The sequence below is a fragment of the Lissotriton vulgaris genome, chromosome 6 (genome assembly GCF_964263255.1).
Source record: "Lissotriton vulgaris chromosome 6, aLisVul1.2, whole genome shotgun sequence".
NCBI lineage: Eukaryota > Metazoa > Chordata > Amphibia > Caudata > Salamandridae > Lissotriton > Lissotriton vulgaris.
Window position 1 is genome coordinate 817,892,482 of NC_141694.1, and position 23,422 is coordinate 817,915,903.

Genomic DNA, 23,422 nt, shown 5'->3' on the forward strand with positions numbered 1-23,422 from the left:
AGCAGAGGGGTCCAGTATCACCACCTTTCTGCAGGGGCTGTTCCGAGAAATCTTGGGAGAAACCGATGATTTTGAAATATGCATTGACAGGGCACACCGAGTAGGCCTGGCGTGCCAAGCACCTGCCCCCCCACCTGATATCCTGGCCTTTCTACCGGATTTCCCCTTGAAAGAAAGGATCCTAAGAGAGGCGCGACAGAAGCAACCTCTCCAATTCCAGGGCACCCCGGTAGCACTATACCAGGATCTGTCGGCCATCACCCTGCAAAAACGGAAGGCCTTCAGGGTAGCCACTGCGTTCCTACGCGCCAAGGGGATTCCTTATTTCTGGGGCCACCCCTTTAGGCTAATCTTTAAATGGAAAGGGGTTCTACATCAACTCAGATCTCTACGGGACACTTGCGCCCTGCTGAACATTGACCTCGAGGAGGAAACCCGGCCGGAGGAGGACACTGTGCGACCCCTGCAGGAGAAAGCTTTGCGCATCTCGTGGGACGGCTGGCAACGAGTGGGGGGCAGATGGTCACCCAAGACCAATCTCAAACCGGACCCGGCCACAATGGCGCAAGAACAGGCAATGGCGATCCAAGAAGTGACTGAGGACACAATGGCGTCGAGCTGATGCGGCAATAGAAAGGGGGGGATTTTCTTTGCTCTGAGACCCTGCGGGTCTTGGGGAGGCGGGCGAGGGGGCCAACGGGGTCGCCACTGCCACACACTCCTCCACGTGAACACTCCCACAGGCCTGGACTGAGTATTGATAGGCCTGGGACAATGACTCACACATGGAAGTTCTTGGTTGGAGTTAGGGAGGGAGGTGGGTAGGGGGAGATGGAGCTGGAGGGCGGGCTGGGGGTCGGGGGCGGGGGGAGTTCTTGTTGTGGTTGGGGGGCTTCTGCCGGGGTGTTCTTTGCTGGGGGGGGCTCCCCTCCGTCCACGTTTCCTTTTTTGTTTTCCTTTCCACAAGCTACACAGGGCAGCTGAGCCAATAGTCGAGGGAAGATGACTCACTCACAACTCAAGATTCTTTCCCTTAATGTGTGAGGGCTAAACAACCCCATAAAACAACGGGCTGTTTTGTCCCTTCTAGAGCACTCCACAGCAGATCTCTGCCTCCTCCAGGAGACTCACCTGCTATCCAAAGACCAGCACCGACTTAAGTCCCGTGCCATCCCCACGCAACTTTTTTCGTCCTCTTCCAAGAAAACAGCAGGAGTGGCGATACTGGTGTCCAGATCATTCCCGGGCAGAGTACTCCAACGGGAGGCCGAGATAAAAGGGCGACTGCTGGTGTACCGGTTTCTGATAGCGGGCCAGATACTAGTGGTGGGCTCTGTATACGCACCTAATGAGGGGCAAGATGTCTTCCTCTAGAAGGCCCTGGCAGCAGCAACTGCCAACACTGAACAACACTTACTGCTGGGGGGGGGGGGGCGACCTTAATCTAGTCTTCCATAACACAACAGATCGCTCCTGCCAAACGTTGGGTCAGGTAAGCGCTCTTTTCAAGTCCGGTCATGCACACCTCCGGGAGCTGTGCCTCATTGACTTATGGAGACACTTGCACCCACGCAGCACAGCCTACACCTATTACTCGGGGGCCCACAGGACTTACGCCAAACTCGATTACTTTTTTTGCTCCTCTCCACTGCTGCCGCGAGCGCAGGGGGTAGATATCCTATCAGCATCACTGTCAGACCACTCCCCTGTGGTGGCCACCTTCTCCCTTCCAGCCGCACCGCCACCACAGCGACACTGGTGTCTTAGGGATTCCCTCCTGCATTTTCCATCGACGGTGGATCGAATTAAATCCGCCATCACAAAATTCTTATCCCATAATGACAACACTGAGACTTCGCGGGCAATGCAATGGGCCGCTCTTAAAGCCGTCTTGCGGGGCGAATTTATATCGATCGCTGCAGCCAACAATAAGGAGCGAGCACAGAAATGGGCGGAGATTGCACAACGGGTAGCTGAGCTAGAACAAATGCACCAGCGTACGGGAGCAGCGCGGGCCGGGCGCCAACTGTGCACAGAGAGGAAAATGTTAGCAGCCCTGGACCAAGACAAGGCGGAATATGCGGACCTACGCCTTCGCCAGGCCTACTACGCTGGGGGGGGATAGGTCCGGACGCCTGCTAGCGAATAAACTGCGTGAGCAGCGCCAGAGGCAAGGGGTGCAAGCCATACATACTGGCCAAGGCGACTTGGTTTCGGACGACGGGGCAATTGCGGAAGCCTTCGGGGCGTTTTATGGGACCCTCTACGCGGGCGACGCCCTTGATCCGCAGGCGGGCCAAGAATACCTGAAGGGTGCACTCCTTCCCACCTTGAATCCAGCGCAGGCAGCACTACTGGATAGAGCTATCGGCCTGGAAGAGGTGGTGTCAGCGATCTCGCGCCTGAAACTGGGGAAATCCCCCGGCCCGGATGGGTATACGGCGATTTTTTACAAAGCATTCTGTCATCAGGTGGCCCCTCTGTTGCGAGACCTTTTTAATTCCTTTGCCCAACCTGGCGCGATCCCCACAGAACTCTTGGAAGCATCGATCACGGTTATACCGAAGCCCGGAAGGGACGCAACCCGCTGTAGCTCATATAGACCGATTTCACTCTTGAACATCAATTTCAAACTGTATACGAGCATTCTGGCAGGACGGTTAGCACCTTACATGACACAGCTGGAGGAACCGGGCCAGGCCTGCCTCATACCTCAACGCCAAACCAGCGACAACACTGGGCAGGTCCTCCACCTCATTGAAGCGGGGTCCCGAACACGGCAAGACTGCATGCTACTGGCAATAGATGCCAAAAAGGCCTTCAATAGGGTTCACTGGCCCTATCTTGAACAGGTCTTGCACCTCTTTGGCCTGGGGGACATTCTTTCTACCAGTATTCTGAACTGCTACAGACTGCCTAATGCTGTGGTGCACGTCAATGGGTATACCTCCTCTCGCTTCCCGATTGGCAGAGGGACCAGACAAGGGTGCCCCCTTTCCCCTATCTTATTCACTCTATATATGGAGCCGTTAGCACACAGGATCCGGCAACATGCACTCACCGCGGGAATCAACTTTGGAGGGGACACACACAAGATTAGCCTGTACGCAGACGATAATTTACTTTCCCTCACCGACCCTGTCTAATCTCTCCGAGCCCTTTTCATTGAACTGCACAGTTTTGCATTGGCCTCCGGATTCAAGATCAATACCGATAAGTCAGTTGCCCTCAATATCTCCCTGTCGGCAGAGACGTTAGCTTCGGTTCAAGAGGAACACAGAAAGCAGTGGTCTAATACCACGGTTCCGTATCTGGGGGTCCTCCTGGGCCCCACCATCCCAGACACCACAGAGGCGAACTATACTAGACTCCGCACACAACTCCGCTGAGAGCTCCGGAGATGGAAACACCACTCCCTCTCCTGGCTGGGGAGGATAGACTCCACCAAAATGACACTCCTGCCGCAGATACTATACCTATTCCAGACCCTTCCCCTGCGTCCTCCGACAGGCTGGATCCAGCAGACGCAGTCTGAATTGGCGCGTTTCATCTGGCAGGGTCGTCTTCCACGTTTTAAGCAGGCCATCGCGGTTCTTCCGCCTGAACACGGTGGAGTTGGGGTTCCTGATCTGCAACTCTATTTCTACGCGATGCAGCTCCGTATACTAGTGGAATGGCACCGGTTGGAGTCTGGTAAAAACTGGCTCTTTCAGGACCAGGCAGTGGCTGCAATGCCCTTACAAGGGATTCCCTTCCTCCCAAAGCACCACCGGCCACCTAACTTAAATGCGTCCCATATCACTGGCCCGGTCATGGAGACGTGGGACCGGGTATCCTTTTGTTCTAACAAATGAGACAGGATTATGGCATCCCAGAAGGGGGATAGGTTACCCTATCTGCAGGTTCGCTATTGGGCTCTTCACCCACAGGTTAGGCCAGGAGCGGAACGTCCTCTCACTTCGTACGAGAAGTGGCTGGTCACGCGCACTTCAGACAAAAAACTATTCTCCGACTTGTACCAACAACTCCTTGTTACAAACTTTTACACTTACAATGCTGGTAGATGTCACTGGGAGCGGGAAGTAGGGAGGGCACTCACACCCAAAGAATGGCGCGGCATTTACCACAGAGCTCGACACTCCGCATATCATGCAGGCCTTACTGAAACCCTGACCAAGGTGGTCACTTACTGGTACCATACACCTGAGCGCCTTCACCACTTTGACCCCCGCATTAGTGACCACTGTTGGAGAGGGTGTGGGAAACTAGGCACATTAGAACATTTGCTTTGGAGCTGCGACTGATTGCAGGGGTACTGGAGCACAATTCTGGAAGATATAGACACACACCTAGACACCCAACTCCCCCGGTTCCCAGCCTACATCCTCCTAGGGCTGCCCAACTCCTTGATGTATCCCTTGAAATCACGGAGAGGCCGCCTCATCGCCATTGCACTAGGGGCAGCCATACAAAACATCTGAGCACACTGGAGGACCCCGCAGACCCCCCCACATACGGGCTGGCTGCATAGGCTGTGGATGGTGCTCGGCATGGAGAAAATGTCGCTTGTGTTGGCAGGTAGAGGGGAGGAATTCCCGGAACTGTGGTGACCCTTTCTGACACTACTCACAGGGGAGTTCCGAGAACTGAGTTGTCCAAGATACCTGCGCCTTCTGCGTCTGGCTGATACCCCCATCCGAGAACAAAAGGAAACTGCGGACGCGGAAAGCCACATGTTGCTGATTCTTCCATCCCCTTCCTTTCCCTTTGTGTGGGGTCTTCCTTTTGATTTGTGGACAGAGGGGGGAGGGTGGGGGGAGGGTCGGGTTGACTTGATTTGTTTTGGGAGTGCTACGGGACCTATACTGCTGACCAGCTCCTAGCAAGCATTTAGTAAGATTGTCTTTATTGAAATGGAGTCTGTATCCTGATGTCTGCAGAAGAGATGGGGTCTTGTTCTATTGTTTCTTTGAAATTTCAATAAAGAGATTTAAACCATAAATGTGTTTTTTAATTATTTGTTTAATTGATAGTAAAATTTGATAATTATGGAGGTACAGTTTAAAAAAAAATTAGATGTCTGATTTAAATTGTGTAAGGTTATAGGGTATGAAAATAAATATTTATGTAATATATTTTTGGGATGAAAATTAATTTCTATAACAAAATATGTATTGATGTGTACGTTTTTTGATCAATTAAAAAATAATTTGTGGTCCATTTTAGATTTTTGCTACATAATATTTTTCTAGGTTTTAATTTTCATATTTTTATAAATGTTTTTTTTTAATTATATTTTGTATTTAGTTGATATTTTGTTTTTAAAATTTTAATTTTGTTCTGTGGGAATAGTAATTTTTACCCCTCCGCTATCCAACACTTTCCCTACTGTTGCACTCGCTGGAGTGGGAATAGTAATTTTTTTCCCACCGCTATCCAACACTGTCCCTACTGTTGCACTCAGTGGAGTGGGAATAGTAAATTATTCCTCTCCGCTATCCATGACTTTCCCTACTGTTGCACTTGCTGGAGTGGGAATAATAATTTTTTCACCTCCGCTATCCAACACTTTCCCACTAAATGTAGTGTAAAATATAGGTTTAAAAAATATTACATATTTTAATATTTTAATCTATAATATGTTTTTAATTTTTATGTTACAGGTGTATGTATATTTATTTTAAATGTTTAATATATTTCTAACATTTTATAAATAATTAAAATTATTTATTAATAATTTTAAGTAAATATATATTACATTTTATATATGTATGTTTATTTTTAAATTGCATTTATTACTTATAATTGTTGTAATTTACAGTTAAATGGATTTAATTTATTTTACAATATTTTTAATACATACAAATAAACAATATTGTTAACAACGATATTTTTTTGTGATATTTTAGTACTCACCGTTCAAAAGATTAGGAGGTTGGTATTTTTTACAACAATATTTATGTCCCAATATTTCTGTAGGTCGATATTAGTGTTGTCGATATTCTGTCTGTGATCTGTTTTACTAGTGGCTGGTCATTGTTGGTTTTCCGCTGTGTTTTCATGCCAAGTACATTTGAACAATTGCAGTGTTGATGGTTCCATTTGTGGTCTTTTACAGTGCGCTAGCAGAGCTGTTATTTGCCAGCATGCACAGGTGTTCGTATGTGTGTGAGCATGGCATTAAGTTTGAGAAGAGAAAGCAAAGCCGCTCATAAGAGGTAGGTGAATAGCTCGGGTCTCCAACCTTTTCTGTAATAAGAGCTACTTATGTTCAATGAATCATACCAAGCTACTCATATTTTTAGTGACCACATCCGACATGATTACATTAGTGGCCACACTATGTAGGATTACCAGCAGTAATCACCTCCATGCATCAGGCAAGGTTGCCCGCAGTAATGTACAAAAAGGCTTTGTCAATGTGGAATACCACTACATTGCCAAAACATATCAGCCATAGCTGCAATGCCCTCGGCACCAATGTAATGATATTAGTAACAGGATTTCTTAATGCCCCATGATTTATCACTCAAATATCACCTTTACATATATTTGGGAAGTTCAACCTTTTTTGTTTTATATAAAAAGATCAGTTTATAAGTTTTAAAAATACACACATTATTGTCTCAAATACACACTTTTCAATTTTGATGTACATATATTATTTCAGACAAGTAAAAGCTTCACATTTAGTGGGATGGGATGCACACAGAAGAACTACTTACAGGTAGCTGGAGAGCTACCAGTACCCTGCGAGCTACTTGTTGGGGATGTTTGGTGTGGAGCTACAGTTGCTAAAAGAAGCAGTTGTATGGCTACATCACCTACTTGTTGGTTAATCAATCAGAGCTGTGGAATTCCTATAGTGCCCAGGACATATTGTTTGGGGTCAAGGGCAGCAAGTTTTCATGTTTATTTTGTCTTTGAACAAGTGGGCCCAACCTCCTATAGCACAAACCCTTTGGCTGCCAGTTTACAGTACAACATTTTGGGTATGGAAAGGGCATTTTCTGCACTGAACTTGAATTTATGGCATTTTAATGCAAAGCTATTATTGTTAGGATGAGTGTTCTAAGGAAATGTTGTAAGCTCCGACTGAACTACTGACAGTGGGTCTAGTATAAAAATGTGTGCACACTTTTGCAACATTTAATAACTTGATGCTATCCTTCGAATGCTCTCCGAATGCTCTTTGATTAGATTCAAATATTTGTAGACGCTTGAAAGCAAGAGTGAGGATTCTTTGATTTTAAGATAAAGAGTTCACAAAAAAATTGAACTAGGACAAGAAACATTTTGCTCAACTACTGTGAAATTTTAGGTATCATTTCTTTCAAGTATCCTATAGTAAAATGTGTTGATATATGCTGGTATTTCCACAAATATTCATAATGGAAAATCAGTGTAAGCAGTTTCAACAAAATAATGAGACACTTTAAAATAAGCAAGCATTGGCAAAGCCAATAGATCGGACGTTGGTGGTCAGCCTTTTGGTTTTGTCAGTGTGTGTCTTGTTTTGATATTTTGTGGAAGCTACTGGGCCTTCGCCATTATAACAGACTTTGGCAAAAAGCAAACGATGTTTTGGTCTCAAAAAGCACACATTGTCAAAGTAATTCATGGCACTGAACAAAACCACCTTGTGAGCTGATATGCTTCTTATGAAATTGCAGAACACTCACATTAAAGCCAGCCGATAGAGCGATAACGAGATAGAATTTTAATAAAGACAAAAGGTCTTGTTAAAATCCAGACCTAGCTAAGTCCCCAATTCTTTAAAAAAGTAACACAAAAGAGAACCCATGCTATATGTTCTTCCATTAGTGCAGATTTAAGACTTTCCTGAATTTACAATAACTTACAGAAGTAGACCAGGAAATGGTACTCCTACAAAATATTTGTGAACTGTGTTTTAGCACGAGCAAATATACATATGTAGGTTTGCTCATGCAAAAATCTGACAGTTTGCAGGATCCCTTTTCCTCTAACCCTTCCTTCACAAACCTAGAAGAAGTTTTACTTAAGTCCTTGTCAAGAGTACATTTAAAACCTTTCTCAGTATGGGAAATGATTAAAGAAGAGTTGGTTGAAACCCCTAAAAGATGCAAGTTAGTAGGTTTGCACAGACTCAATAGGGCATTCCAACCTTGAAACTATTGCTTACTGCTACCTTCATCCCCAGTATATAAATCTGTGGAAAGATGGCAAAATAACCAAATTGTTAGTATTCAGACTCTGCTATAGTATGAGCCCTGGCATAAACAGAGAGGCTAATTTTATCAGAACTCCTATATAATGAGATTGCCCCCATAGTTTGTCACCACACTACGTGACACCAAAGGAACAAGTATTGGAAAAGTAGATTTATGAAGCAACCTGTTCCATGGACAAGTAGATAATTTATTAAATTCCACACCACTCACAATATTGGCTAGTAGACTTTATAAGGCAAAGTCACCATGAGGTCTGCACGTTACTACTCTGCAAGGGGTCCCTCCGCGCCAATACTTAAAAAGAAAAAGAAAAAAAGATGAAGAATTGAAATTGACTAGACCCAATATAGATGAAGTGTGGACACTGTTCTAGCAGTAAGTACCTCAAGTAAACTACCTCCTTAATGTCCGTTACCTTAGAGTACTTATTTGGATGGGGCAGAATGTAAATGAAAGGAACACTGAAGGTTATCTCTACTACCACTATAATTACTTGTGTATGACCCTTCCAGAAATTAGTGGGTGCAACAGCACCACCCTCAAAACTAAAGATAAACATGTACAACTTGGACCTGGTAGAAATATCTTCCCAATAGAACTGCCACCATCCTGGGTAAGGAGCGGACAGAAAAAGAAAGCTAATAGGAGATGATGTGATACCAGTATGGGCACAGCTGCATCTTGATTTAAAATCATGTGTAGGATATTGTGTTTGAGTGCACACTGAGATACTTAATGATAAAATATCCTCATACATAACCCCATTTTGTTCTGACTCTGTATTTATTGAAATATCAATGGTAGCAGGAGAAGAGCAAAAAATAGAATTATCAGCTTTTAACATTTTTCAAAATGCATAAGCTATTCACTTATCTCTCTGAATGCCCCATAAATGGCTCTCATAAATGGCCATTGCTTGCTTTTGCTGATTTCTGGCAGCTGAACAAGACTTGATCCTGCTATCAAGTAAGTAATTGGGATTGCTTTAATCCAAGGGTATTTTTCCACTTCTTTTCGCCAATGGAATTTGTTTAATTGCACTAACAAAAGTTCACTTTCTCTATATTTGAAGGACTGAAGGGTCAGTGGAGTCTAGTCTAGATGTAAGCATCTGGCCTTACTACACCATGTCCCGTTGCCTAGTGTTTTTTTCCTCGCTTACCTAAGATTTTCTTGAACACAGGATTCACAGCAAAACTCAATTCTACCCTTGATAAAATGGGAGTGAGAATGCCCACATTGCCTTGCACAAGGGTGTAGAAGGCTATAAAAAAAGAAAGACCATCAGCAGCTAGGAGTCACCCCCCTTCTCTGTGATTCACACAATGCTGTGGTGCAGCTGACACCTGCTCCTGTTCCCAATTAGAAACAGAGCACCAGAGTGGGTGCTGCTGAGCCCCTCCTTATGTCCCACAGCATTGTGCAAGCCAGGTGCTCACCCGCTGGTGCACCTATTCCCAGTTGGAAACAAGCCGCAAGAGTAGGTACAAATGAACTGCTCCTCCATGTCCTGGGCCACAGCTAGCTTATCCTCTCCTGCATGGCGTTGGTTCCTGCATTCTGTCCCCGATTGGGAACATGGAACAGGAGCAGGTGACAGCTCAACTGCTACCTCATAGCCTGTACAATGCTGCATGCTTTGGGGAAACTAACCAACTACTACCTTCTCCTGAGCTGTAATGTGGGTGACAACCCTTCCCCCATTCTTTGACTTCTAGCATTGCAGCTGAGGAGCACCGTGCTGCTATTTTTTAGGTCTCAACTGCAGAGCACATTGAGGTATACCAATACTTACAATGAGCTTTTGATCAGCCTGTTGTTTACCATCGGTTGTCTTTCATGTCACTGTAACTTGTTTACATCTTATTCGATGACCATCTTTCCTATTCCTGTGTTTATCCCTTCCCCTAGAGTATTTCTTCTTTAACATCCTTTTGATCGGGTGATTTGTATCCTTCTACGCCTCCACACAAGGAAACTACTTTTTTTCTTTTGTTTTCTTGTTGTCTTCTCCAACTGCAGCTTTTCTGTTGCATCTTTGTCCCTATGCTCTCTACTTTGACCCTTCTTCACCCAGGTTTTTTTTTTCTATCCCCAGTATTTGTTTCTACTCCAAGCTCCTTAATTGCTCCACATTGCTACTGCTGCAGCAGTGACTTGTATGCACCTTCTTTGCTCTTAGCTGCAGTTCCGTACTAGGCTGCTCCTTTTATATTTGATGCGCTTTTTGCATATTTTTTAATTTTACTGCTTCAAGAGTGGTATCCGCCATCTTGGAATAGTAAATTAGAAGGTAAAAAAAATGGGTGCCTCATCATGACACATACGTAGGCATTCATGGTTACGCAAGAATGTGTACATGTCAATATGATATGGCTAGCCTCTGGGAAAACCAGAGTAAATGGGCTTTATACCAGCCCATGGCTTGGAAACGGTGTTAATCCTGGCAAAGGATGAGCCGAGGATGATGTTTGACAGAGGCTTGTACTTCTGATATTATGAAACCTATTAGCTTCATTTGACACTGTCAACCATCACATCCTACTTAGCAGACTAAAAGAGTTGCAGGTGGAAGGTACGTTACTGAACTGGGTCAAATCATACCTGTCGAGTAGATATCAAGAAATCTCTCTTCCTCCTTTCGGTCAGAGTTTTAGGAAATTACACATGGGTTACCTCTAGAATCCGCCTTGACCCCTATCCTTTTTAATGTCTATCTACGCCCACTGTTGACTCTGATTAACTCATTTGGGTTGTCATTTATAAATTATGCCGATTACACCCAATTTCTGTCCCTAGACAATAACTGCTCGACCTAGATAGAAAAATCACACTCCTACCTAACTGAGAAGCAAACTGGCTCAGGAGGAACACATTACCATTTAACAGAAGAGGAAGATTCTGTGCTACTCCCCTTCCAAAGTGCTGTATTCTCTCCCAAACAATTGTTGGCCAAAGACCAGTGGTGAGGAACTGATAACAGCCCAGTCACTCCGAAATCTAGAGGTCCTTCTGAATGAGAAGCTTTCTGGGGCAACCCATATTAATAAAACGGCAGCCTCTAGCCATGGACTGAGGAGCAATTTAAGAAAAAAAATGTCCACTATTACCACGGCCGACGAGAACTCTGGTAGTGCATTGTACAGCATTAAGTAGAATCAATTCCTGAAATGCACTTTTGTTGACGTTTCTGATGATTGACTTAAAAGGTTATACAGGATACAACTGATGGCTGCCAAGTTGGTGCTGAAAAATCCAGAATTGATTCTTCTTCTGGTACTTTGAAGGAGCTTCCCGACTGCCAGTCAAAGAAAGAAGTATTTTCAAAGCCATGTGAATAATTCACAAAGCTATAAATGGAACAGGACCCAGTCCATTGCAAATGAAATTCTGCCATTATAGACCTTTAATGCTCTCACAATCTTTGTCAGCTAACCTTGTTTGTGTATCAAGCTTGAGGAAAACAAGGGTGGGCGGAAGATCTTTTCAAGTCAAGGCTGCTCAGTTATGGAACAGTCAAACTCCCTCAGAGCTAATGGAAATCTGATGTGTTTTATGAATAACCTAAAGACCTGGCTCTTCCCTAAGTAGAGGATGTAACCCACCATGCCTTCTGATGCAATATTTGTATTTTTGTAAATGTTTTTATTGGAATTTGTCAAAATAACAATACAGCGACAGCTGGGATGGGGAGGGTAAGAAGGTCAGGAGGAAGAGGATGAAAATGGGGACACGGAGGAAAGACCAGGAACACAGTGACCGGGGGTGACCTAGTTCTAGGACACCCCCGCGCCGCACGGCCACCAGCTGCTGCGTGTGCCTCCCTGCCTAACTGCCTCACTGCCCGGCTGCCGCCGCGTGACCACGCCCCCTCCATCGAGCGGCGTGGTCCGTGCTCGCCGCTTCTCACCCTGGTGTCATCGTTGTTAGAATTGTTGTCAATTGTTTAATTTTTACTTCTGTATTGCCTGCATTGCCTGTTTTGCTGTTTGCATATATGGCGACCGTGCGAACGCGCAGCGGTCACGCGCAGCGGGCGCGCCGATTGTGCGCCGAAGGCGCGCCAAAGGTAAGCCCGTCTGCGCCCGTCCGCGACCGGACCGCGCCCAGCGCCAGGACCCCTGGCCCACGAGGACCCCGGCCGACCCGCCTGACGTACACCGCCGCCACCCTCATCGCACTCAACACCGGCCGATTCCCAGGATGCTACCGAGCCACCCCACGTCGCTCCCACGGACCCTTCAGCTGTCACGCCTGCAAGTTCACCTGCATCCGGACCTGCCCGCCACCAGCACCTGGCAAGCCGAACACCAGCAGCAACCACCTCAAGTGCATCCTCCTCAACACCCGCTCCGTCCACAGACACGCCATCGAACTCTGGAACCTCCTAGACACCACAGCCCCGGACGTTGCCTTCCTCACGGAGACCTGGATGAACGCCTCTTCAGCGCCCGACATCGCCATCGCCATCCCTGAGGGCTACAAGATCACCCGGAGGGACCGCACCGCCAACCAGATGGGAGGAGGCATCGCCATCATCCACAGGAACACCATCCGTATCACGACCAGCACCGACAACTCCCTAACCACCGCCGAACACCTGCACTTCCAGATCCACACCGACCCGAAAACCACCCTCAGAGGCACCCTGATCTACCGACCCCCGGGACCACGCACCCAATTCAGCGAGGACATCGCCGACTTCGTCAGCCCGCATGCCCTCCCCTCCGCTGACTACATCCTCCTGGGGGACCTCAACTTCCACCTGGAGAACAACAACGACCGCAACACCAGCACCCTGCTCGACAACCTCGCCAACCTTGGACTCAAGCAGCTGGTGTCCACCCCCACCCACCTCGCCGGACACACACTCGACGCCGTCTTCTCATCCAGCACAGACATCGCCTTCAGCCACGCCACAGAACTTCACTGGACGGACCACAGCTGTGTCCACTTCACCTTCAAAAGAACGACGATCCACCACCACCAGCAACAGGTTGCCCGTAGAAGCTGGAACAAGATCACAGCCGACCAGCTCGCCGCCTCCCTGAGCCAGCACCCTCCTGCCAGCTCAGCGAACCCCAGCCAGGCCGCCGACAACCTCACGAAGTGGATCAGCAACTGCGCGGACGAACTCGCCCCTCTGAGGACCCCGCCCAGCAGACCCGGCAGCAAGAAGGCCCCATGGTTCACCGACGAACTCAAGAGCTCCAAGAAGAACTGCCGAGCCCTCGAGAAAGTCTGGAGAAGGGAACTAACACCGGACAACATGACCACCCTCAAGCTCGCCACCCGGAAGCACCACCAACTGATCCGCGCCGCCAAGAAAACTGCATTCAAGGACCGGCTGGACAACAACGCACACAACTGCAAGGAACTCTTCAACATCGTGAAAGAGCTCTCCAACCCCAGCGCAGGAAACAACGACATCACCCCATCGCAAGACCTCTGCAACTCCCTCGCCTCCTACTTCCACAACAAGATCGCAGACATACACAACAGCTTCAGCATTCATCCGACGCACGCCACGACCACAGCAACGCTGCCCACCACCACCCTCCGCGCCTGGACTCCGATCGGCACCGAAGACACCGTCCGCATGATGAACTCCGTCCACTCCGGATCTCCGACCGACCCCTGCCCTCACCACGTCATCAACAAGGCAGACGCTGTCATCGCACCCCACCTGCGGGACATTATCAACACCTCCTTCGACACCGCCACCTTCCCTGAGAGCTGGAAGCACGCCGAACTCAGCGCTCTACTCAAGAAACCCACAGCGGACCCCACCGAACTCAAGAATTACCGCCCCATCTCGCTCCTCCCGTTTCCAGCCAAAGTCATCGAGAAGACCGTCAACAAGCAGCTGGCTGCCTTCCTCGAGACGAATGGATCCCTCGACCCCTCACAGTCTGGCTTCCGAGCCAACCACAGCACCGAGACCGCCCTCATCGCTGCCACCGACGACATCCGAGCCCTGATGGACAACGGAGACACAGCGGTCCTCATCCTCCTAGACCTCTCCGCGGCATTCGACACGGTCTGCCACCGCACCCTAGTGCAGCGCCTCAGCAACGTCGGAATCCAGGAGAAGGCACTGGAATGGATCATCTCCTTCCTCGACGGAAGGACACAGAGAGTCCGCCTACCACCGTACAAGTCAGAGGCCACCAAAGTCATCTGCGGCGTCCCTCAAGGATCCTCGCTGAGCGCCACCCTCTTCAACGTCTACATGAGCCCCCTCGCGGCCATCGCACGCCAACACAACCTCAACATAATCTCCTACGCCGACGACACCCAGCTGATCCTCTCCCTGACCAACGACCCCGCCGCCGCCAGAGCCAATCTGCACGAAGGGATGAAAGATGTAGCCGAGTGGATGGCGACCAGCCGCCTGAAACTGAACTCAGACAAGACGGAGGTCCTCATCCTGGGTCCCTCGCCCTCCGCCTGGGACGACTCCTGGTGGCCCCCCGCCCTGGGCACCGCACCCAAACCGACAGACAAAGCACGCAACCTGGGCATCATCCTGGACTCCTCCCTCTCCATGACCAGGCAAGTCAACGCCGTCTCCTCGGTGTGCTTCAACATCCTACGCATGCTACGGAAGATCTTCTGGTGGATCCCCACCGAGACCAGGAAGACCGTCACCCAGGCCCTCGTCACCAGCCGACTGGACTACGGCAACGCCCTCTACGCCGGTACCACCGCCAAGCTCCAGAAGAGACTCCAGCGGATCCAGAACGCCTCAGCCAGACTCATCCTCGACATCCCACGAAACAGCCACATCTCCGGACACCTGAGAGACCTGCATTGGCTCCCCGTCAACAAAAGAATCACCTTCCGTCTCCTCACCCACGCACACAAAGCCCTACACGACCAAGGCCCGAGCTACCTCAACAACCGAATCAACTTCTACGCTCCCAAACGCCACCTCCGATCAGCCAGCCACGCCCTCGCCGCCGTCCCCCGCATCTGAAGAGCGACAACAGGAGGAAGGTCCTTCTCCTACCTGGCCGCCTAGACCTGGAACTCCCTCCCGACCAACCTGCGCCTGACCCAAGACCACCTCTCCTTCAGGAAGAAGCTGAAGACCTGGCTATTCGAGCAGTAACGGCACCCCCCCCCCCCCCAGCGCCTTGAGACCCTACGGGTAAGTAGTGCGCTCTATAAATGTCTTTGATTGATTGATTGATTGACAGTCGCGGGGAGTGGTATCACGGTGCACAATTGCGATCATGAATTAGTCAGAAATACGCCAGATTTATAATGTTTAATAGAGGCATCGACAGGGGCACATGCCAGAAGTGCCGGAGCTAAAGTATTGAAGACATATAAGTAGGCTTTCCTGTTTTCAGTTTCTATTTTTGGTAAATTCCGGTGGGGTTTTTTCAGTGTTTTCAAGTGTTTTCAATAAATTAAAAAACAGTGGTTACACATTTTCGTGCCACAAAAAAACAACAGAAACAGTGTTTCTCCAGTGTTTATGGAAAGTTTTGCTTTTATTATTGCTTGCTTTCTACACTGATAATGAATGCATGGTAGCCTGCATACAGTGTATATGAGGTCCAAATACATTTTTGCAAATCAAACCTATTGTAGTACACCAAGCAATACTTCTTCAGTGAGTATTTGGTCATGTGCTCTCGTTTTTTCCTTGCCATGTAAACTTTTTTCTGTGAAAAGACTCTATCAACATTGGCACTTGAGACGGGCAACGCCAAAACAGCCAGTACACAATTTGCTAACTCTGGCCACCGACATAGCTTTCCATGCCAATACTGGTGCACTGGAAGATTGTGATTCTCTGGGCAGGTTCTGCAACATTTGCGTTGAACTGGGGGCTTATAACCTCACAGTTTTTAAAGCGGTCAAAAATGAAGCAGCACTTTTGAAACTCCAGAGAAAATTCTATGCATCATTGCAAGCCCTTTCTCATACATTGTAAAATAAAAAGTTCCTGAATTGCTCTTCAGCATTGCTTTGTTTTCCAAGTGGCATGCACTCTAACATGGAACATGTGGCAGTGCCAAAGTCACAAAAGGTGTCGCCCAGCCTACTCGTAAGGAGATGTTTCTACATCAATTATGCTGAACTCTTGGCAGACAAGGGTGTTTTCAGACTCTAGTTTTTTTATTATCTCAAACACAGCAGATCTGTTTTCCTGTAAAAATCTAAGAATGCAGTAGAGTGTACTTTTTTCGCATCACTATTATTATGCGACCAAAGATCCTCACATTTCTTGCCTTTGGCATCCTCACTCAGCAAAAATTCTGTAAACGGTTACCACACGGATAATAAAGAATTCACAGCCCCTTGGGCTGAAAATCATCAGCTAAGTTACACAGTTGGGATTATTCTTTTTTTTTTTATGCCACAGAAAGCACAAAATGAGAAATATTTGTGTTTTAGTTCCCGCTCACAACAAAATTGTGCACCAGAATGGTCTAAAAAGTCAGCATTCTTCATTAACTTTGAAGATTGTAAAGATCCTTTTAGCATACCATCTAACAAGTGGCAAGGATCTCTTATAGGGAAGCACCTTAGCTTACGTATCGATGTTGACGGGTCGTCACACAACTTTTTCATATACGTACTGAATCCCTGCAAAAACAAACGATATAACTTGAATCTTTGTTGAGCTTGGAAAGAACCTTTTTGCAGCAGCATTCCAAGTGACACTGCATTCCATGTTCTATCCTGTCATGTTTCTACCACTATCCCAGAGACTTGTTTATAGCACTCTTTTCAGATATACTTGTCACAATACCTTGCATTGAATGTTTAAAGCCTGCGGTGTTGGCAATTCACCTACTATCAACACTGACTCACTAGAAACTTGGGGCTGATATTTCAAGGGGTTTTACCCATTTTCTGTGGGTAAATGTGATGGCAAATATTGGGAAAGATTCTTCTGAAACCAGCCATTTTACCTATCAATGAAAGAATCAAACACAGCCAAAATATAAAACATGATTTTGATATATCCTGATTCTCTACAGTTTATAAAATAATTAAACAAGACCTAAAACATGCTTCTAAACCCTGCATCTTTAGATCAAAGACCACAAAACTGAATAAAGCAAAAGGAAGAAGAAACAGTATATTAGTGACATCCCCAAACAATAAAACTCAAGCAGAATAATGTTGGCCCAGTCTTTATTGCTGCTTGCTTGTCGATTAAAGTTACAATGTATTGGCCCCTTCACGAAGAAACAAAAATGTCTCTTTTACTCTCCTTTTCCTTTCTTTGAATGCCATTTAGTTTGTAGTTATGCAGGTGTTTTTTCCGTGTTTATATGTTTACACTGGGAAGGGTTATTTCCCTTTCGGTGGGGTTTTATCAGTTATTATAGGTTTAAACCTAAAACCAGACACCCTACATATAAGAAAGGTCACAGAAGCACAATGCAGGTAGAGCATCGAAATCACCTAGAAAGGAACTGAAATAAAGGCAATAACGGCATAAAAACAGCACATTGCGGTGCGACAAACAGTGCGTGAATGTAATCACTTTTCAAGTACCCCATCTTGTTGGTCCCCATCCCCACGTCTAACACAGGTGAGTCCGAGTCCCTTACACAGAGGAAAGAGCAAACGGCTCCCGAAGCATGAGCTCCCAAAAATTTGGCAATTGTTCCTGGAAAATGTACCTCACAACTCAATCATGCCCAGCAGGAGGGGGCGAGCCTTCTACTCCAGAGCATGACGACCTTTGTTTAGCCAGCTGGAGTGACATGGCGATAAGCCGTCGGAGGGAGCTCGGTATGTCTTTAACTTAAATAGCCCCATCAAAGGAATGAGGGGAGGCGAGTGTCCTGTGATCGTTTAGATGGTGACATACACATCCGTCCAGAAGGATGTCCCCTTCAGGCACTGCCATGCGAAGTGAAGAAAGGAAGCTGGGGTTGAATTGCAGCACAGACAGCAAGTGAAAGGGAATGTGTTGTGTAGAGTTCATCAGGTGGCTCGTAGTTGGTAATATAGTAGTGTGTCAAGAAAAGTAGGGGGTGGAGCTGCAACAGTGGGAGGAATGGGCCTTCTGTGTAGAGGTTCGAGAACACTTTGTGGTCACGTTTGTGTGCACAAGCAATGGCACCTTTTTCTGAGAGCATTTAGTGAGTGGAATGGAAGGTGCATATGAATAGCCAGCCCTGCTCTCTTCCTCATACCCCCAACCTCAGCGTACACATGCAATAGTATTTATTTCAGCCTTGGGGTTTTTGTATGGCAGGCGATAAAGGCTATGGAGCCTCAGGGTCTGTCTCAACTGCTTTGTGTGGTTGGCATGGGGTGGCATACAGTCAGTAATGGAGAAACTGGGCTTGGGCACATAGAGCATAGAGTGTTCTGTCCTGCGTCCCCAAGCTGCCCTGCATGAGAGGTAAAGTAAGAAGTTATCAGGTAACCTGTGGCTGTCTGTCCGTCCATGCCAAAGTCACCAAGTTGATTTGTAAGTGTTTAAGAAACTGCTGGAAGGGGGAGTGGAACATTAAGGAAGAGGTAGAGGAACTTGGGGAGGATAATTATCTTCTCAATGCGGCCAGCGAGAGAGTGGAAGTTTGGACCACGTGGGAATTCTCTCCTCCAGCCAGGGCTTAGCACTGCCGTAATTTGCTCACCATAATTCTTCAGGGTCGTAGCACAGCCAGATACACAGATATCACACTGGCTCACCAGCCCACTTCAGAGGATGCTCGGTTGGCAATGGTCGTGCGGTAACTGTAGGGGGAAAAGAATGGATTTTTACCCAGTTAACTTGTATACCTTAAGAGCCTCCAAACTTCACCACCTTGTGTGTCAGTGGGGTTAGGTTATCACAGGAGTTGGATGCATATAAGGTGATGTTATCCGCATACATCGAGACCTCCAGCCCATGAGTGTTGAATCCAATACCCCTATTAGAGTGACATTGTTGGAGCCTTGCCGCCAGAGGTTCCATCACAATAGCGAAGAGTAATGGTGATAGTGGGCACCCCTGCCTGGTGCCCAGTGTTACAGGAAGGGGCCGGTTATAAGACCATTAAAGAGGACTCTGGCTGTTGTAAGCGTGTATAGACGGTGTATCTGTTTGATGAAACAAGTACTAAGATCTAATCACGTCAGGTGAGGAAAGAGATATGCCCATTCCAGGGAGTCAAATGCTTTGGTGGAGTCAAGTAGAGCGGCAACAGCTGTGACCTGAGGGTCAAGGTGGTGCATAACCATGAAGATGGTACGGAGGTTATATGAAGTAGAATGACTCAGAATAAAGCAAGATTGATCAGGCCTCACAATCATGATCAGCAATCGGTTAACCATCACCTTAGCAAAAATGTTATTGTCCACATTGATGAGGGAGAGAGGTCTGTATGAGTCGCAGTGGTCATCAGGTTTGTCCGGTTTAAGGAGTCTGATGATAACTGCCTCCCGCAGCGAGGGTGGCAATGAGCACGTATTCATGGAGTCCTAAAACATTTTCTGGTGTTGTGGGGCCAGTAAGGGAGGGAACACCTTATAAAATGTGATGGTGAGCCCATCTAGTCTGGGCACTTTGTCACCAGGGAGGACACAGATATTCTGCTCAATCTTACTCTGTTGCAATATTAAGAAAGGTCTTTTTTGCATTGTGATTTGGTAGCACCATGATGCCTGTCAGGTGAAAGTTGCACTTTACAAATGGCTAATAATAATAATGTTTGTTCTGCTGATACTGTTGCCACAATGGCTAACAAGCATTTTTTGTGCTTTTGCCGATACAGAACAGCATTCGCAAAAGACATTGGCAATGCCAAATGATAGATGAACATCATGGAAAGGCAAGACCCATTGTCTTTGCTAGTGCTTGTTTTAAACCCCCTAAATGCCATTGAGTAAGATGGGGGGTGGTTGGGCCACACACTTTCCCTGCCACCACCGTTTCCAAAGTTACTACTGCTATTATCTAAATAACTCACAACAACAGCACCACCTTTACTACTAGAACAACATTTTCATTCCCACTGTCATTGCCATTCTCACCATCATTAACACCGTCACCAGTACAATCACCATCTCCACTAGTACCACCACCACCATTAATACCAATTTACTCACCATTACTAGCATCCCCTTACTCAGTACCATCGGTCAGTACACCCACCATCATACGTCTGCCGCTCCAACATCACACGCCAAAACACCCATTATCATACAACAATACAGCATCATGAGCCAACACACTCAACGTAGATGTACACAATGTACAAACTACATCAACACACCCACCGTCATACACCAAAATACCTACTATCTTCCACCTATTGCTTCTTCATAAAAACGAAAATGATCAAATACAAAGGTAAGATGCTGCCTTCATCTTGTGTTCCAATCCGACAGTACTAAGTAAGTCTTTAACATCCACCTACACCATACAATGTTTGCAACATTCAAAAAGGAATACAACACAATATAAAATGTCACTAAGTACTTCATGCACCAATATATCTTCTGACATAGGTCCATATAGCTAATAAAATCATAGCGTATCATTTTCCTTCGTTCATCTACCACTGTCATGTGGCATTGGTCTATATAATTCAGTCTTCAAATTACCCATCTTGTTTTTATTATAATGAAGCCAAACTACGTTTGTAATTTGTATTTGCAGGATGGTGTTGTATTTCTAATTAATTATCTGCTCATGGGGTAGAAGATGCCAACAAGGATTGCGTATAGTTTGGTGTCCAATATGGCGTTAAGAATTGGGTAGTTATTGAAAGTGCTGTTGTCTGTTCTTGGGTCCATCAAAAGCTTGAAGGGTTGTTACTACAGCTCCATCACAACATTCTTCGGATTAAATCGATGGATTCTGAGGAATAAGCTTTTTGGCGAGAAGTGTCTTCATTCGAAATATACTAGCTTCATGAACAATTGCATTATATTAACTTATTATGTACGTTCAGAACATATGTGCTTTCATGATTGAAGACTCCAAATAAGTCAACATTAACTGTTTTCCTTCTCTTAGAATGTCAATTAATGAAAACCGAAAGACCAAAGCCAAACACATTTATCATCCGATGTCTCCAGTGGACCACTGTAATCGAACGAACTTTCCATGTAGACACTCCGGAGGAACGGTGAGGCGTGAATCTCGTTATTATGATGCAAACACCAGACTCAAAAGTCAACATTTTAGTTGCTAACTTCTATTATGTGCTTTTTATAATTTTTCCTTCTACATAGATTTTATGAAATACCCAGCTTATTTTTTTTTCTGGACAGTTAAGAGGATTTGACAGGATCCTGTCGTTGTGCCAATGTACGTCTCTAAAAGCTGTAGAGACAGTTTAGACTGAAGTCAAACAACCCTGGTATCTGACAACATCTTCCGCTGTGCAGCACAGATGTCTTCTGGTTTCCATACTCATCTGCATTGCATTCACTTGCTTAATTCATTCTTTTCTCGTACCCAAGAATTATTTTCAATAAATCTAGCTACTTTAATGTCAAACTGGGCGTTATTCATAGAACTCTGTTGGCTTTGTGTACAATGCAGAAAGAGCAACTTTCACCCACCCAATTCACCAACAAAACTTCACTGTACATATGTTAGTCTGCATGCTTTCTGAAACCTCGTAGCAGGGTTCCTAAGTAAAGCATGTTTATTGCAGTTGGAGTACAAGATGAGATTCTGTACGTAGAGTTTAAAATATTTGTTCCCTCCGATCAAGACGGTATTCCCAACACCAGGATGGTATTGGTATGGGTAAAGGGCACATTATGCAGCACAACTGGCCTTTTTACATGGTTATGTTATCGAGTTTGAGGCATATGGAGGTACCTGATCTTCTCTAGGACATATGCTGTTTTGGTCAAGTGCTGTGGCCAGGCAGAGGGTATCTGATTTCAAGGTCAGCAACTCAGCTACTAGAGCTCATTTTGTGCACTGGTACTTTAAAGACCTATGAAGCCCATCATAGTTTGAAGGGGTGGCTTAGAAGAAATCCTTCACAATTTCCAAGTGAAGGGCAATGTTCTGCAGCAGAAATATTTTAAAATAGTAAGTATGGATGTAGTAATAGCTGTAAAAGCAGTGAAGGTAGAAATTGTGAGGAAATCGCAAATGGTTTGGTTTCAACCCCAATAACAGAAAATATTTTAAAATGCGTCATAGATATGACCATTTTCTACCATCAGGTTGGTAACTATGTTCATTGCTGGATCTGGGCTATGGGCGCGAAGGCGACATGCTTTTGTCATGTAGTGGTTATGTACTAAAATCTTGACCATCTGACAGAAGAGTTAAATTGGATTGAAGCGAAGACTGTTTTGGAACTATACAATGCTTTAGTATTGGTTTTACCAGGTGTACCACCAAGGATGGCCAATGTAGAACGTTGCTAATGAGGCCAAAATGCAGATAAAAGCAGCAAGCTTGACGTGGGTGGTTAGAGGAGGTCGGTGTGGGGCAATTGAAAAAGGACATCATGCATAGGTCAGAGAACATTTTCTGCTGGAACAGTTAGTTAAATGCTTAATGGTAACCTAAGGGACTGCTTGCTAGAATAATTCTTCTTCAGGTCTTTATCTGTGTTGAACAGTCACACTTGGAATGTATCAAGTCCTGAAGAAGGCTAGAAAAGGGTTGTCGTTTAAGAACTCTGTAGGAGTGGTTAGCAGACAGCAAAAAATAGAGGGATTTAAGGGTGGGACTTATCACCTGGTTGTAGGGAACAACAAAGGGCTTAGTTAGTAGCTGTGGTGATGAGGCTACTTTTCAGGGAAAAGATGAGAAGAGTGATAGGGTAGGGGAATATGACATGTATGTATTGGCTTTTTATGCATCTGTTGTTCTTCCGCTTGTCAGCCCTGTTGTGTATATATAGTGCCCGTTGTTGGAGATGGACTAAGTTGGCTTTTAGGCTCATTTAGAAGGGGGAACCATTAAGTACTTATGAAGCTATTTATTGGTTATGCTGCACCGATTCCCGGGGGATCAATCATAGGGGGTAGGGAAAGAGCATAAAAGAAGGATTACCGTTTGTTCCAACTTTGGGCCTAATTCTGATCTCGTTCGGTAGGGCTCCGAAAAGGATTCGGATTTGTCTAAACTTATCCGTAACCCTTGTTCCCAACCGAATCGTCCCCAGTCCGAACGACCTAGTACGATGCGAATATCGCATCCACGTTGACCGAATCATTTCCAAACCGGATCCTGCCAGTTCGACTCGTGCACAGCCAATTCG

The 23,422-nt window shown here is 46.2% G+C and overlaps 1 protein-coding gene across 1 annotated transcript in view; it reads left to right on the top strand.

Moving 5' to 3' along the window:
- The window catches only part of AKT3 (AKT serine/threonine kinase 3), a 1,006,792-nt gene that overhangs the window by 526,255 nt on the left and 457,115 nt on the right, over positions 1–23,422 (top strand). Inside the window, exon 4 of the mRNA XM_086926847.1 lies at positions 21,202–21,313. Coding sequence (XP_086782973.1) covers positions 21,202–21,313 — 112 coding nt within the window. The remainder of the gene's footprint in view (positions 1–21,201; positions 21,314–23,422) is intronic.